At 46.1% G+C, this 17291-nt stretch overlaps 2 protein-coding genes across 4 annotated transcripts in view; one reads left to right on the top strand and one right to left on the bottom strand.

Annotated features, from left to right (window-relative positions):
• The first annotated feature begins 857 nt into the window (after window positions 1–857).
• Window positions 858–14242, top strand: disp3 (dispatched RND transporter family member 3). 2 transcript variants are annotated; one of them, XM_026186726.2, is made up of 22 exons: window positions 858–920; window positions 1147–1248; window positions 5217–6212; window positions 6293–6512; window positions 6595–6731; window positions 6828–6962; window positions 8476–8636; window positions 8826–8965; window positions 9071–9162; window positions 9271–9435; window positions 9777–9938; window positions 10026–10172; window positions 10272–10405; window positions 10500–10669; window positions 10772–10902; window positions 11181–11365; window positions 11481–11607; window positions 11758–11903; window positions 12007–12166; window positions 12278–12391; window positions 12481–12653; window positions 12738–14242. In XM_026186726.2, the coding sequence occupies exons 3-22, from the start codon at window positions 5225–5227 to the stop codon at window positions 13092–13094; spliced, it is 4044 nt and encodes a 1347-aa protein (XP_026042511.2). In that variant the 5' UTR covers window positions 858–920; window positions 1147–1248; window positions 5217–5224; the 3' UTR covers window positions 13095–14242. The 2 variants fall into 2 exon arrangements, with proteins under 2 accessions (XP_026042511.2, XP_026042510.2); XM_026186725.2 differs by having other exon boundaries at window positions 896–920; window positions 1159–1248.
• A 1471-nt stretch (window positions 14243–15713) lies between these two features.
• The window catches only part of bmp1a (bone morphogenetic protein 1a), a 30107-nt gene continuing 28529 nt past the window's right edge, over window positions 15714–17291 (bottom strand). For both annotated transcript variants that reach the window (XM_026186954.2, XM_026186955.2), the window contains exon 20: window positions 15714–17071. In XM_026186954.2, coding sequence (XP_026042739.1) covers window positions 16937–17071 — 135 coding nt within the window. In that variant the 3' untranslated portion in view covers window positions 15714–16936. The remainder of the gene's footprint in view (window positions 17072–17291) is intronic.

Below are 17291 nucleotides of genomic sequence, written 5' to 3'. Positions count from 1 at the left end.
GAAAACAGTGCGCAGCTATGAAGTGTCCTCCAGGATTTCAGCACTCGCGCACTCTTTCCCATTTTTCAAACCTCTCTTCTCTGTTTGACTCCACGATGCCACAGAAAGAGTGAAATTTCACTACAGTTATCTGCTCTCATTTAGATGATGGATTGTCACCTTTTGATGTCAAGGCAATCCAAGTTAAACACGAACAGGGGTTGAGGAGCGAGGTGATGGATGAGTTGAACGTAGCGGTGTGAGGAGAGTGCTGGTCATTAATGTTGGATGAGAGCGAGCGAGGGCACTACAGTCCGGGAGAGTGCAGTACTGGCACAGCAAGGCAAACATGACAGTTGAGATCGGTGCTGAATTTACAGCCTCCACCAAATATTAGAGATGCTGTATAACACAGCAGTCAAACCATTTACAACAGAGGACAGCAGGCTGAGCAGCTTCATTCACTCGGTCGGCGCTGAAGAATGAAAATGAAGCAATAACTAATAAACCCTTTTTCTCAGGTGATTATTTTAAATTGCCTGCACTTTGTCTCCCACTGTAACCAGTTATTCTTATTGCCCTCTTATAGCACACCCCACCTCCCCACCAACTGAGACTAGACTAGACCATACCAACTCTGATGTGATGGGAGGGGGCTTGGCTGCGGTACCGTGACAACTGCATCGTTTGGGTCACCCGTAACTAGCTGACTGATGCTTGAATTTTTTTCCGGTGACATTTTTGCAGTGGTATAAAAATCCCCGCGGGCTCGCCAGCCTGTCGCGGGTGGTGCGGAGAGGTTTTCGAGCTGCGTTTCCCTCCTTGTGTCTCATACACTATTGAGCCAGTCAGCAGAGCAGGCTGAACAAAGCCATGGGAGAGAGAGAGAGGAGCTTCTGGGAAGAAATGTCTCTCACTGACTCTGTCGCCTCGACAACCGGGTAAGAAAGGAGGGGAGGGAGAGAAAGGACTGGGGAGCATAAAAGGAGAGGAAAACAACACATTATGAACTGCCGGGGTTAGAGGATTCTTGCAGAGTGAGGGGAGAATAGTGGATTTGTTTTTGTGTGGGTTTCTCTGCTGAGGGCTCCCTCAGTGTGCCTCTTGATGAGTTATTAACTATGACATTAAAACACTAACTGATCATTTCTCTCCCCCCCACATGAGTGCGTGGAGCAGATGAAATTACAGAGCACAAGTTCAGCACATTACAAGTGGACCAAACAGGCCTGATCGCCCCACCTGTAATTTTTGTTTCATCAGCCTCAGGTAAGTCTCTCCCCTGTGTTGCAGATTTCTTTTGCTTTGATGGGATCACTTATTGTTTTTGTCTGATCTTTTCTTTTTTCTTTAAATTAAATGTGAATATGAGATGCTGATTGCTGAAGAAATGCAGACCATTTAAGCTGTTCATCTAGAAAATAAAAGATAAAGTGCACTAATTGTTTTAGAAAGTTGTACGAAATTGGTTCCATACTGTTATCTATGTCCTCTTATGCTGCCAAGATAGAGGGAAAAAACTACCTCCAGTGTAGTATGAGGCTTTGGTGTTCAGTTTCATTCAGGGGAGGGAGAGAAATTGAATTTTAGATCCCCTGGATGCCTCACACTGTATGCACAGAGCTTTGCGCTTTGCCTTCAGTTTGAGCAGGAATTCAAAGACAATAAGAAAACGAACATCTCTGCTGGGTGCAGATGGACCTTGAGAGTTTGATTTGAAGCACAGATTGAGAGCGTGTATAGAATTGGAGGCATGTCTGCCATAAACACACTGCTGAATGCTCATGCATAAGGAATACATTCATAAAGCACTAGTGGTGAAATCAATGCCCCTTTAAATGAGGTGCTATGCTGGCTGAGCCTACACCAAGCTCAATGTGTGTGGGTCAGCAGGCAGCATGCGATATCCATATTGGATGAGATGAAGAGGAGATAAACTGAGGAAGGTGGAGGGATGTGTGTGTGTGCGTGTGCATGTGTGTGTGTGTGTGTGTGTGTGTGTGTGTGTGTGTGTGCTATCAGTATTGAAGGTTACAAATCTCTCACCTTTGTGGACAGGATAGGGACGTGAGGGTAAAAAAAAAGGCAGCGAGACTGATGGGAAGAAAAGGGCAAGAGATTGAGGGCAAACAGAGTGCTGAGAGAGATGTTGAGAGTAATGATGATATGTGAAGGGTTCAGGCTCACAGCAAGCTGGGGATTGCTCGGAGCGTACACCTCGCCGGCTTCACATCACCCAGAGAGGTAAAGGAGGGTAATAACACCGACACTGAGCTTATCTGTGTTTTCACGGGAGAGGCCGTGCGTACATTAGGTTTCCAGTTCATCATCCTGGATGCCCTCATCTCGCTGAACACGACATACGAGACAGCTCTGTCCATCACCTACACCTGCTGTGCTTCCAACGAGCTGGCAGGTACAGCACAAACATCACTTGTTGGGAAAAAAAATGTAAAAGCTACAAAGTTCCCACGTGAGCCTGAACGCAAGCGGGATGTCAAAGGCATCAAAAATTCATTTTCAGACAATTAACACAATTTTACACCTGAAAACCCAGCACGTGCAACTTCACTCCAGGCCTCCTGGTGCATTCACCTGTCTCATTTGTCACAATGTAACTGCATTACAGAAAACCACATCCTCTCCTTTAAGAGCGACGCAGCTTTAATATACACTCAGCCATATGGCAGACTGCTTTTACACCAACATACACTTAAAGCACGATGCCAGTTTATTCTTATTTTTTAATCCACACCTGCGCCGGTGTGGATTAAATCGGGTGCTCTCTCCTATTGATTTTTTTTTAGAAGCGACGTTGAACAGTTCTGGCAGCTTGTAAACACATTAGTTATACCAGGCTGCGTACCGCTCGCAGTGCTTTGCAGATGTACTCCACTCATAATTATTGTACACGAGGCGCAATGTTCCTGGATGCGAAGGAGTGCCAGACTCATCACGAAGAGACGAAAGGATGCGTCCCGGAGGCCGTGGGTAGTTATCTCTCCCTCACTGTACCTGCACGCCGCTGCGAGGCACGTGTAGACAGTAGAGGGATCATAAAAAGCAGGCAGAGCTTGCACTGAGCCTGCCTCACTCTCCTAATTCATTCATACATCCTTAGTTTGAAATCTGCTCGGCTTGTGAGGCTTTTTTACGAAGCGGGCCCTAAGATGCACCTGTAGTGCTGCTTCCCCCCCATAATTATTAACCAGCAGAAATTTCTTTTTGACAGATTTTCAAGGAGCCCACGGTTTGTTTGATGTCTGATGGCTGCGCCGTCTCTTCACCCACTTCCCCGTTTTTCTCTTCTCTCTTCTCTCCCTTTCCCACTCTTCGCATGATATTTCTGCACTTCTCTGTGTGCCTCCTCTCATCTGCTGCTGAGAGCATCACGACCAAAACATGCTTGAGAGGGGAGGGCAGGGGGGCAGAGAGGATTACCAAAATCTAATTGCCAAAATTAGTAGCTGTATTCAATTTCATTTACCCCCCAAGTACAGAATCATATCGAGTTTAATTCTTCGTGTTTTTCAATGCAAAATAGTGACGCTTGGACCGAAAACGCATTTGACGAGGAAAAGTCAGCATTAGAGGAAAACAACATAATAGGACTCATTATGGAATAATAGCCCACGATGGCTGCAGATAACGAGTCATAATAAGTTGAAATTACACCAGCAATTTGGAACAAATTATTTTTCCTTGTTATATTAAAAATATATGTCTGTGTTGTTTAAGAGAAAAAGGTCACTGAAAAGAATGATTAGATGGTTTTCTTTTTGTTTAGTGATGCATCCTGAGCTTTTGTCTTAAAAAACAAAAAGCTACCAAACAAACACCATTAATGCGTTTATCCTCTAAAAATGCGGGAAGCTCACATTCACACCGCGCGCCCCATCTGCACTCCCATTAAAAGGGGCAGCGGTGCCCTTGTTCGTGCACTTGGATGACATGGTGCTTAATAAAACAAAGTGTTGTCCATTTTTAAAAGAAGTCCCAAATTTGGCCTTTTTTTCTAAGAACGTGAAATGCAGGGCGGAGCTCTTGCTTTCAACTCCGCAGGTTTTAAGATCTATTGAATGTAAAATCCAGCGTGAAACCATGGTGGATGTTTGAGAACATCAAAAGTGTTTCTCTCAAAGGGCGAGGAACTGGAGGGTAAAGGATTTTAATGATGTGCCCGTTAAATACATCCCCCAGTCTGTGAGCCGGAGTCTGACTGTTGCACGGTGGCCGCACAAGGAGGCTGGCTGTTCCGAGTGGAGCACTCCCTTTATTGCCACCGTGAAATCAACTACGTTTAGATGTAAGAGCACAAACTGTCCCATAAATCAGCACGCCTACAGTTCATTTGGCATCTTAAGGGTTTGCCTTTCAACAGTCTTTCTTCCCTGCTCTCCAACGGGAGGAATCTTTTTTTGCAAATATCGATTAATCCGTGTCATTTGTAAATTACTCTCTTTTATGATGGATTTTTCACTCTAGCTAGAAAGCTGACTACAGCTATCTTTTACACATAATTATGATTCAATGTCTTACCTGGCTGACCTTAAAGCATCGTTCTAAAGAGAATAGATAAATTGCTGCAGTTAGCAGACTCACTGCCACTTGAATGCAAACTGTCTGTAATGTCTTGCCTGAGAGAAAAGAAGCGTAGGGGTGGGGTGGGGGGGAAAGTGACACCTATTGACACGATTAGTCGAAGGCTGCCCATCGCTGGAGATAAACTCTTTATACCCCGCTCACTCTTCTTGTCACTAATTAGACAAGTGAGATGATTTAATTTGGTGCAGGGTGGAAACAACTGCATCGACTGGTCATATGTAGAACCCCACTAGTATACGCTCTCCGGGTGATAATGGCTTGCATGGGCTGGCAGAGAAAAGAATTAAATCACAGCTTTTTAGCCCGTCTCACCCCAAGCTCTTGTGATCAGCATCTTAAAGCAGGACTCGGCCAGCCATTTTCTATTACGAGCCCTTGAGGGGAAGAACAAGAAGGGGGGAAAAGGTCCCCCTCGCTCAATTTTCTCCATGCGAGCAACCAGTGGACGGCCTTTCTCGCCAGCTGCTTCAGGATAGACTTAATTCGCTCGTGTCCTTGCTCTCTGAGCACAACTTTCAAAGTTGCCTTGTCCCCCATTCTGTCGCAGCTGTGCTCATGTTCACCTGACCAAGTGGACAACAGCCATAACGTTAAGTGAGTGATGATCAAGTGGTCTTATGTGTCCCTGACAGGTGCCGCAATGGATGTGGATGATGAGCCGTTGCTGTTTCACACCAGCTGGGGTGGTGGAGAAGAGGAGGAGGAGCTGGAGGAAGAGGATGGAGCAGCACACGCCGCGGAGCAGAGCTGGTCCTCGGGGGATGCTTGGGTTTGTGGACTGTGGAAGGCAGTGGGGTGGGTTTACACGCAACCCTGGGCCAGTGGGGCGGTTTTAGGGGCAGCTGTCCTGCTGCCATGTGCCCTCTTTGCCTACATGCTGCTCTACTGCCCTCCTCTGGACATAGACCTCTCCTACAGTGCCTTTGAGGTTCACAGCCACTTCTCAGCTGAACGTTTTGACGCCCTCGCCATCGCCGTAAAGACTCAGCTGGGGTCGTGGGACAGACGCAGACGAGACATAGATATCATGGAGTCTGAGGCGCTGCGAGAGCTTCTGCTTGAGAAGCTGGGCAGGAAGGAAGTGTTCAATAAGATGGATAATGAGGACACGGGGTCCTCCGCTCCTCAAGGGGACCCTTTACAAGCCAGCGATCATCAGAAGAGAGGAGCAGCAGCAAGCAGAGATGAAAGGACAGCGCCTCATCTGGGTCAGGGGGAAACGGGGACGCATGAAAGCATAAATCCAGGAAAAGGGGAAGAAGAGGCGAGATTAGGGGATGGAAATTCAACTTTTTCCCTCATTAGGAAGCGCAGATTTGTTCCCAATTACTACTTACAGAGCCAGGCTCTGTGGAGGATTGAGCTGGTGTTTGTGGCTCAAGGCAAAGGCGAGCGCAACATCTTCACTCCAGAGCGCCTGCAGACGATACACCAAGTTGAGCGGCTGCTCATGCAGCACCCACAGTTTCATCAGTTCTGCTGGAAGCCTCTGGAGTTACTGAGGGATCTGCCACTGGGGCCGTCCTACTGCTCCCCACCCAGCTCCCTCCTGTCATACCTCTACCCCAGTGAGAGAGGAGGCAAGATCTACTATGATGGCATGGGCCCAGACTTGGCTGATATTAAAGGCAGGTTGAAATTCCAGTTCAAGCTTGAATGACTCCTTGGGGTAGCCCAACTTAACTTTGCTGATTCTCCTCATGTGCAGGTTCTCTGGGCCTGGCCATTACCCACCCGCAGTTTTACTGGTACGTGGATGAGAGTCTGTCCCCGGAGCATCTGTTCTCATCCCTGTTACGCAGTGAAATCCACTTCGGAGCTCCTCTGCCGTCCTACTACTCCCTGCAGGACCGAGCGGATGAGCAGAGAGCACGCTTCAAAAACTTTGTGGTCCAATATGCAGACATCCTGGCCAACCAGTCTACCAGGTCAGTAAAAACTCTCGTATTCACAGGTACTGAATGCTATTGCAAACACTCAAAGTTGTTTTGTCTGTGTGACCTGTTCCAGTCAGGTAAAGGTGCTATATGGGGGAACAGAGCTGTTTGATGACGAGGTGAGACACACCTTCCACAATGACATGATGCTGGCTGTGGTCAGCGGAGCCTGTATTACTGTGCTTGTCTACGTCCTTACCTCCTTTTCTGGTACAGTATCCCCGTATTTCACTTACATCGATGTGTGTACATGTTTCTGTTTGAAGGCGCAGAAATATTTACAAGCTTCTTCTTGTCTCTGCGCAGTCTTTTTGACTTTCTTTGGACTTGCTAGCATCGGACTGAGCTGCCTGATGGCTCTTTTCTTATACCACGTCGTGTTTGGCGTGAGGTACCTGGGCATTCTCAACGGAGTTGCAGCGTTTGTTATTATCGGTATCGGTAAGTCGTTTAAGCAATAGTTTGACATTTTGTAAAACACTTTGTGTTTATGAAGATTGATGCCACTTTGGGGTTTGTAAAATACACTGAACAGCCTTATGACCACCTACCTAATAATGTGTTGGTCCCCCTTTTGATGCCAAAAAAGCCCTGACCCAGCGAGGCATGGATTCCTCTAGACCATGATGTTAGCAGCAAACTCTGTAAGTTGTGCTGTATAGCCTCCATGGATCGGACGTGTTTCACCAGCACATTGGACAGATGCTTGATTGGATTGAAATCTGGGGGCCTTGGAAGCCAGGTCAACACCACAAAATCATGTTTTTGTTCCTCAAACCATTCCTGATCTGTTTTTGCTTTGTGGCATGATGCATTATCCTGCTGAAAGAGGCCACGGCCATTAGGGAATACCGTTTCCATGAAAGGATGTACATGGTCTGCAAGAGTCAGCATGGGCACCCTGACTGGTCTGTTGCTACGCAGCCCCATTTGCAACAAACTGCAATGCACCGTGTATTTTGACACCTTTCTATCAGAGCCACCATTAAGCTTTTAGAGCAATTTGAGCTGCAGTAGCTTCTCTGTTGGATCAGACCACACGGGCCAGTGTTCGCTTCTCATGTTCATCACTGAACCATGGCTGTCCATGACCCTGTTGCTGGTTCACCACTGTTTCTTGGACCATTTTTGATAGATACTGAGCACTGCAGACCGGGAGCACCCCACGATAGCTGCTGTTTTGGAGATGCTCTGGCCAGTCATCTAGCCAGCACACTTTGAAACTCACTCAAATCCTTATGTTTCTTACACATCTACTTAAAGGACCAATGTTCACTTGCTCCCTAATATAACTCGTCCACTAACAGGTGCCATGATGAAGAGATGATCAGTGTTACCACCTGTCAGTGGTTATAATGTTATACGTAATCGTATGTGAAGCTCAAGGCAAGCTTGGCTTAGCTACACCTAAATACAGAATTGAAGAAGAAGCCACAAGCCTGGCTGGGTCTAAAGTTAAAAAAAAAACTGCCTCTCAGAACCACTAAATCTCATTAAAATGTAAAAGTGCCACCTTGTACTTTTACAGGGGATTTAATTACTACTTCTAGTGACTCAGTGGAGTCTTGTCACCAGTTAAGCAAATGGCACAATCCCCCATAAAACCATAATCCCCTCCATATAACATGCTGTAGTAAAGCTGTGTTGTGTGCAGAGTAATTATACAATGTATAAGTGTTAATGACTGACTTCACTGTGAAAATTCACTGTATTTCTCTGCGTCTCGTAGGTCCCCATCTAGCTCCCATTTCCAGGCTTTTCACGCTAAACTAACAAGCTGCAGGCTTTAGCTGATTTCGCGCACAAGATGCAAACATAATGACCTTTTTATTTTCTGACTCTCAGCTGTATGTGAATGCTACGTGGCGCTATTGCTCTGAAATGAGGAAAACTACAACTCTTTGTCATGAGTTGTGCTAAGAAGTCCTCCTTTTGTCTACCCTTCATCTCTCAGGGGTGGATGATGTGTTTGTGTTCATCAGCACTTTCAGACAGGCTTCTCATTTGCATCAGCCGCAGCAGCGAATGATCTACACAATTAAAACAGCTGGCCGAGCGACATTTCTGACCTCCTTCACGACTGCGGCCGCTTATGCCGCTAACACCTTCTCTCAGGTAATTATGAAACTGAGAAAGAAAAGAAAATAACAGCGCTTAATAGGACATGTACAGGGTGTATAAATGACTCTCCTACAGTGGGTGAATAGAAGTGCCTCTCTCAGCAGACAACCATTTTTCCCACGATAAGCACAAATTGAATGTTTCAAGGTCCTTTACACTGCGCTTTGTTCACCTGACACTCAGATCCCAGCCGTGCATGACTTCGGCCTATTCATGGCTCTCATCGTCAGCTGCTGCTGGCTTTGGGTGTCTGTCTTGATGCCTGCTGCCCTTTGTATCTGGACACAGTTTGTGGAGCCTCGTGAACATGCCTGGTTGAGCTGGTAAGCTTTTGCTTCCTTACTTTTTGTGCTGCGTGACACCCACCCAGATCTAATCCCCCTCAGCTGTCTCTCTCTCTCTCCCCCTAAACTCTCCACCCCGCGAAGCTGGAAGCTGTTTTCGGGCCTGTCGGCGAACCACAGCCCTTTGTCGGACGAGGATGATGATGTGGCTCTTCTGTCAGTGGAAATGGAGCCAGGTGAGATTATTATCTGCCTAGCATCGGAATGAAGGCTGGCAGGGGGATTGGTTGTAAGAATGTGTCTCGCGGGGCACCTCTGAGGATCTTTTCCTTCGTCTCTGCCAGGCTTCTGCGACACAGACGGCGATGCGGCCATCCTGTCCCTGTCGGTCGAGACACCTCTGTCCCCTCCGGGGCAGCGGCACGTGGGTGTGGTGAGCACCAATCTTCAGTGGGCCTTGAAGCACTTAGTGGCTAAGCCGGTTGTGGAGCGACGGAAAACTGTTCTAGGTGAGATTTAATCTTAACTCAGAACTTGCAAAGACAACATCAATTTATATCCCAAAACTCAGCGGTTGGGGCTTCTAAGATATTGTGTGCAGAGCTCTTAATGTTTGGTTTAGATGTGAGAGTCACCTCAGGCTTAAGTAAGAATTATTGTAGAAATTCTGTAATCTCTGTTTGCCCCGAGGGGATTCTGCCTGTCAGAGTGAGTGCAAAGCATTCTCATGAAGGATTCAACCACACTCTTTGGGAGTGACTGTAATTGATCCTCACTGCTGATCTGTCCCACAACTGTTCTATCAAACCCTCTTTTCTGTCGTTGTTTGTTCATCTCCCTTCTGGCCCAGGTGTCTTTCTCCTGGTTCTGGTCTTCTCAGCTGCCTTCTGTTGTCTCCTGAGGCCGGCCACTCACGCTCCCCTTCTTTTCCGCCAAGATACAAACCTCCAGAGTCTGCTGGCTCTGCGGAGCAACCTCAGCGGCCAAGGCATCTCCTGTCCCATGTGCTCAGGTAAGAGTGGAAGCATAACTCGGTTAACTTCTTAGATCTGGAACGAATATCAAAAGAAAAAAAAACAAAACATGTCGTGTCCTGCAGGTGTGTTCATGGAAAAACCCCACCCACTTCCCACCCATGCTCCCTCGTCTGCATTTTTGTATCCTACACATCAGCAGAGGCCGAGCAGGACAACTCCCACTGCTGCTCCGAGTGGAGTGAAACAGGACTCACTCACTAACCAAACAGGTAAAAACCCAGCACATAAAAAAAACCCAAACCCAGCCCTTTTCTCATTTAAGCCCTGTTTCCTGTCTTTAAAATCCTGACCTTTGTACCTTTTTCAAGGCCCTCTTGTGACAGTGTACGTATCAAAGTTAGACCACGGAGCCTCTACAACCATTTACCGCTTCTCCCTTAACGCCAGCATCCCGTCCCCGTGGAAGTTGTGCAGCACAGAGCGTGAGGTGTCATCATTCCAGGTGTGAGAGCAGGAAAAAAGCCAACCTGATTATATTGGTAATAATTCGAGTCCCACTAAAGCAGCTTACAACTAATCTTGCTTTATTTGAATAGGCTTTTAATCAGCCCCATGGCAATTACACCGCCAGAATGACAGTGTGTGTTTCCCACGTATACCTCCCGTACGACAGCTGGATGATCACGTCCGGCTCGTGTGATCCTCGTCATGGCTGGACGCCAGATTTTTCCTTTTATGTAGCATCATCCCCACAGCAGCACAGCAGGTGAAGGCACAAAGGAAGAATGTAAAACAGAGACTGAGACAGGCTGTCAGGTTGTTTTAGTGGGGAAATCTGTCATTTTTCAGCTCTGCTTTTTCCCTTTAGGAAGTTGTACTTTGCTCAGTGCCGCCTGAGACCTCATCCCAGCCGCGTGTGTGTCAACCCGCCAGGCTGTGGCATTAGCTCTGGGCCTGATGGACCTTCACGGGGAAGCTTTTATACGTTTTTTCCCAGCGGTGAGCGAGCAAGCATCTCGTGATAAGCATAAAGACTGTTTGTTAGCATCAGGAAAACAGTTCTCACTCCGCATGAGTCACGCTGCACAAATGTCTTTTTCCTGTCATTTAGCTGAGTCTTAACTACAGAGAAAACGCACTGATGTGACTTCTCCTCTTAAAGTGAATCCTCTGGAGAGTTTTTTTTTTTCTTTTCACAGTGCACCAGTTATGCAGATATTTTTGCCCCGTATAAATAAACGTGGTTGAAAGGGTTTTCTTTGCTTCTATTTTCAAAGATCCCTCATCTGCTGCCAAAACGAAACCATCCAAAACGTTTGGCTTCAATCCGTGCAGCGGCGGTGTGTGCGGCCAACCGGCGGTGCGTCCTCTGGTCGACACCGGAGCCATGGTTTTCCTTGTGTTTGGGATCCTGGGAGTGAACCGAACCGAGCGCAGGGACAACCACGTGATTGGAGATATGGTGATGGTCACACCTGCGCCACATGCATCTTAAACTGTCGACTGGAGGAACGCTGCACCGGATTTTAAAAGGACTTTCTCACCGTTGTAAATTTGTTGTTTGATTCTCTCCAAAGGGCAGCATTATACTGGATCCAGACTTTGATATTTTCCAGGAGATGGGGCATCTTTGCAAAATCTGCAAAGCTGTTAGTGCAAACACACAGCTCGTAAAGCCGGGAGGAGCACAGTGCTTGCCGTCAGGTAACATTTGCTTATCTGATGGGAAGGGAAAATAACTTTTCAAATGTGGGGGTTTTTTGTGGCACAAAAAAGTAGTATAAAGTCAAATCAGCAAGGTTAGGCCTTCTGATTTGACAGCACGCAGGCTAAAAAGTCTGCTGTTCCTCACAGGCAACAAGCTATCTTCCATTCTGCCTCTTCTTCATCCCGAGTGCCACTCTCTCCCTGAACCCAACCTGCTCCCAGGGCAGCTGTCCCATGGAGCGGTGGGAATGCATGGAGGGAAGGTCCGCTGGCTGTCCATGGCCTTCGAATCTGTAAGTCTCTTCATCTCCATGCGACAAACCGCCGTCGGTTTCAGAGTTGCCGCAACGCCTTAATTCTCTCTCTCTCTCTCTCTTCCTCCTCCTCCCTTGTAAGACCACATACAAGGGAAAATCCTCATTTCAGACGTATTCCGATTTCCTGCAGTGGGAGAACTTCATCCAGGAGCAGCTCGCAACTCTCCCGCAGACCTCTTCTCTGCAAAGAGGCTTCCAGACGTGTGAGCACTGGAAGCAGATCTTCATGGAAATCATAGGCAAGTGAGAGGTGGAGCAGATGTCAAAGAGATGCAGTGTTTGTTTTTTCCTTTTCTAAAACTGGAGACAGATAAAAATGCCGAAAGTGCTGCCCTCTGGTCCTGTTGTAGGTGTGGAGAGTGCCCTCTGGAGTCTGCTGCTGTCTCTGGCCATCTGCGTGGCAGCTGTTTCTGTGTTTACCGCACATCCTCTGCTGCTGCTGCCCGTGCTCGTGACCATTCTCGGTAAGAGCCGCACTAACATATTTACATTTGAAAGTGATGTTTTCAAATAACCAAGAGTGCATTTCCCTCATGTTTTTGGTCTTGAATAGGGGTGATCTGTCTGGTAGTGGCGCTCATGTATTGGCTGGGATGGGAGATGGGAGCAGTGGAGGCAATTTCTCTGTCAATACTTGTTGGATCCTCGGTGGATTACTGTCTACACCTGGTGGAGGGATACCTTCTGGCTGGGGAGACCACACCTTCTATGCCTTCTCATAACTTGGTACGCGACTATTCTAATTTCAAATTGACCACAGCGTGTTTTTTTTAAGAGTCTGCACTTTTTAAATCTCTGTTTTATTCGCAGGAGCCTCAGGCCGAGAGGCAGAGGCGGACTCTGGAGGCAGTGAACCATGTGGGTGTTGCCATAGTGTCCAGCGCTGTCACCACAGCGATCTCCACAGTCCCTCTCTTCTTTTGTGTCATTGTGCCTTTCGCCAAGTTCGGCCAGATTGTGGCCATTAACACGGCCGTCTCCATTTTGTACACCCTGACCGTGACTGTGGCCACGTTGGCCTGCGTGGCCCCGGCCCGCTTCAGCAGACACCCAGGCGCTGTACTCAAGGCCAGCCTGGCTGTGATGGCAGCCGCCTCTTTGGGAGCAGCTCTGTGGTGGGTCGGGGGACAGCTGGGTGCCATGGCCTGGCAGTCACTCACCACATAAACACTACTGATGTCACACAGAGGCGTTCCTCTGTATGCAACCTGTGAGAACTATTTTCTTTCTTCCATGTTTGTGGAACAACGGCTCAGTACACGGTTACATACTTTACAGCACAAAGATGTCAGAGTTATCACAGTTTTTTTTCTTTGTTCTCACTTGTATTGATCAGTGGATTGTTAAGTATAGAGGGGGAAAAAATCCCCACTCTGGGTGTCTCTTTTTAAAATCTAGTGTAACTGAATATGTGACTCATAATAGTAGGTTGATTTCTGATTCACACGAGCTGTTTTTGGTTTGTTTCCCCCCCTTCATCTTCAGCCCTAGATGATGGAGTAATTGTTGGGAAACACTGACTGAGTCACAATTTTCATCTGTGTTACTTATTGAGTTGTGAAGAGTTGCTGACTGTTCTGTGACCTGCTTTTGTGAACACTGACACAGCGCAGCGCTGCGATGTCCGTGAAGACCAGTGTTAATGGTTCACTTTGATACGTGGCCATGTTGTGAAGCATCAGAATGTTTCTTTGGGTTTTTTTTTTTTTATTCGTCGTTTTGTTTTCTTTGTCTCGATTTTGCACTGAATGTGATTTTTCAGCCACATTTGTATCAGAGCTTATGATGTCCCACTGTGGCTGGATTAAAAGTTCTATAAACCAAATTTATACTCTGTTTTTATGTTAAATGTAATGTAAGATGATGTAAATGTCTGCGTATGCTGCTCTTACTCATTCTGAACTGAGCTTTGGATGCTGCCAACACACACGTTTAGAAGAACTCTCAAAGCCAATATTTAGCACAAGTCACTTTCCTCTTTTGTGACTTCGTTTTATCTCAGATCTTACAAAATGCTTCAAGGTGTCTATTTTTGTCATTGGGTTAAAAGAGACCTTTTATCAGCTCCTCAGGTGTACCCTCCACAAGCCCTCCGCCACACTCACAGCCTCTCACTGTAACCTGCTCGGTTCTCCCACAATTCAGAGCACCACTCAATAGCGTCTCCACTCTGCCCCACGGTGAAGGTGACGGCCATTTGTCAAACCGCACAACGTAACGGTCGGGGGAGAGGGGCCGACTGCAGCAGGAGCAGTAAATTCTGGTTTATGTGCGTGTTGTTACTCGTGGATGTCAAATAAAACAGGTGCAGAAAAGCTCGGGGTCTTTTCTTTTTGTTTTCCTTCCTCCTGCACGGTTATGTAACGGAGCGGCGGGATGACGGCCTGTCGCTGTTGGCTTATAATCACATAATTACCGGGAGAGCTACTGTAGATGCGTCGCATCTCTGGGCGGCTGTTAATAACTCATATAAAAGAGGTCAGATGAAACAATGAATTGCATTAATGTTTCATGCTGGTTATTAAATAAAGGGACGCTGTTCTACACAAAGAGGTATTTTCTACTCAGCGTGATGGAAATGGATGTAGGAAGATGAGAACAAATAGGAGTAAAATTAGAAGGGAAAAAAACCCGTTGACTTTTGTTCTGGAGAGACTTTAATTTCCACTGTGAATGAAGGGGAGTGTTTGAATGTCTGCGTACCTTTCACATTCATTTCCTTCTTTTTTTTATTACCGCAGTGCTTCTTGTAGGGTACCTAGATGTATCGAGCTTGATATCGACATCTGTTATTTCTGTCTACCATCTATTGCTATCTCTCTCGCTACCCCTTCATTTGTCGATAGCTCTTTCTCTCTCCAACCCATCTTTATAGAGATCTCTCTCAATACCCATCTAGCTATCTATCTAATGCTATTCTCAATCTCTTTCTACTTATTTCAATAACTCTTGAGATATAAAATAATGAGAAATATTGAGATGTATCTCTACTTATGTTTATTTATACCCACCTATAGCCATGTCTATTAATTTACATGGTACTTTTTTGTTTTGTTTGTAAAAAGATCTCTCCAAGCCTGCAGTCTTGTTACACATTTATGTATGTGCAGTACTTTTGTTAAGTAAAGGGCCTACTGTCAGGCACTCGAGCAGTTTTTTTTTGTTCAGCAACATCGCTCTGCTCCTCATATTTTCATGGAAAGAAAAAAAAAACAATAGGAGAGTAATTGAATAATCAGAGGGAGAGTGATGTTACATGTAGAGGAATGAATATTTAGCAAAGTGGAAAAGCAAATGCTTTCCTACTGTCGTCTGGAATGAAAAAGCTCCCGTCTATAAATACTGAATAACAGATAATATGAATAAGAGATAGTCTGTTTATATTTGACTGTTCTTTTCCTGTGTTTGCAAAGGTTCTTCAACAAACTTACTTCAAACAGGGAGCATTCAAGTCCTCTGGTCTGTTACTCCATCTTGCACGTCCTGGGTAATCTCTGCCAGAACACAATTTAACTACAGTGGCCTAAAAAACAGGTTTACAGAGCTGAGCTCAATTAGCAGTATGGATAAAAGGTCAGTCATCAAACAAGTGTGTCAGGCCACACAAGGCTCATGCAACATGGTGCTGAATAATAAATAAAGAGAAGGAAGGAAGTGAGCAACAAAGTATATTCAACACTGACCATTGGCTATACATTGGAAGGCAATTATAAGGCTAACTTCAGAAATACCTCCCCCCCATTACATTATATATGTAATCACTATGACAATAAATACCCAGGCTCATTTGGTTCTTGAGAAATACTTCATTGTAGCAAGAAAAAGGCATTTTCTCTGGAGAGAAATTATTTTACATCAGACGTGTAAATCAACACGGAAACATAAGTCATATCTTTATTACCCCATGTTACAGGGCACACACAATGTTCAAGTATGCCTGAGGAACTAAATGGAGCAATTACAAAAAAAATATATATATAATAACAGAATAAGAGATAAAATGCATTTAAAAACAAGTGAACTGGCATTGCATTTCACAAAATTCCATAAGCTCATGATTTTGGAACAATTCACTGTAAAGTGCTAACTGGTTCGAGCTGAGAAAAGCACACGTTCCCTTTGAAAGATCAAATATTACTTTATACACGGAGGTACAGTAATAGCCAATCATCAGGCAAGCAATTACCAACCAGAAGATATGGACCACATTTCATTTATTAGTCCTTTGATAAGATAACAGATTCCTACATTTTCTTGTTAATGGTAACAATGAGAATCTTGCCGCTGGTTGTCAGGACAAAGCCAATTACAAATGCTGGTGTTGTCACGGTACCGTTTTCCTCCTTGCCTTGGAATTACATGCACTTGACTGACATACAGTATCGATATCTCAAGTCAAGTCCTTTTAATCCTCTTATGGATAGGAATCCTTGAATCAAAGGGATGAGAGGAGAGTGAGGTGAAGAGAGCCTTTACTGAGGAGTGCAGGAGATGTTCCCCATATGCCTCCTCCTCTTCTTCTCCTCCCCTTGCATGTGGCAGGCTGGCCTGACAAAAGCAGGGATCTGTCCAGCTGATGCCCGCCTTCCTACAGGTCCTGAGAATCCACTGTTTTCCTTTGTGCCTTTCTCGGCATGTATTTAAAAAAAGAAGAAAAAAAAAAAGAACAATAAAAAAAAACAAACAAACAAAAAAAAACATATCTGGTGGTATTGGGTCAATACATTTTCCCCTACTGTCCACCTAAAGCAGACATCCACCCTCCCACCCCAATCCTAACCATAGAAAGGTAAAAACAAGGTGTACTGCAGAATGGCTTTTACTCCTCACAGTCTGTGGGGGGAGCTAGAGCCCCTAGGAGCTGAGGTGCGGTTGGTGGTCTTGCGGCTGTTCTGTCGTGTCTGATTCATTTTGTTGGCCGAAGGGATCCGAGCGTCTGGCTGGCGCCTCCCTTGGGGGCCCCTCCGTTTGCCCCTTTGCCCTGCACGGCCCCTTCTGGCCTCCGCTGGTCACTTGCGTGAGTGCAGTGTGTCCTGGAACTTGGTGCTGGTGTAGCGGACGTGAAATCCCTTTTTGTTGATTGTGTCGTCGGAGTGGAACTTGATCACAATGGAGTCACCGGCCGAGTAGATCTCCTCTGGAGGCTGTCAGGAGGGACAAAACAACAGATTCGTTTGTGGCTTTCTGCTTCCCTGAACTTCAATTCAAACTAAAAGGACTTCACACATGCTGAAGTCCAATCAGTGAGTCTGACAGAGAGCTTCTTGACTGCTACTGCTGTAAAAGCCAGGGGCCATGTGAGGGTCTGGGTCCAAGACTAGCCTTCTGCAGCTTTCTCCTCTTCTTTTTTTTTTTTCCCCTTTT

Source organism: Astatotilapia calliptera, chromosome 12 (genome assembly GCF_964374335.1).
Source record: "Astatotilapia calliptera chromosome 12, fAstCal68.1, whole genome shotgun sequence".
In the NCBI taxonomy this organism is placed as follows: Eukaryota; Metazoa; Chordata; class Actinopteri; order Cichliformes; family Cichlidae; genus Astatotilapia; species Astatotilapia calliptera.
This window is presented reverse-complemented; position numbering and strand designations above follow the sequence as displayed.

Excerpts from the sequence above, each read along its gene's own strand:
- disp3 (XM_026186726.2), top strand. The coding sequence starts at position 5,225 with ATGGATGTGGATGATGAGCCGTTGCTGTTTCACACCAGCTGGGGTGGT. Across the intron at positions 8,966-9,070 it reads GAACATGCCTGGTTGAGCTG|CTGGAAGCTGTTTTCGGGCC; the intron begins GTAAGCTTTTGC and ends CACCCCGCGAAG. Across the intron at positions 10,406-10,499 it reads GTGAGGTGTCATCATTCCAG|GCTTTTAATCAGCCCCATGG; the intron begins GTGTGAGAGCAG and ends TTATTTGAATAG.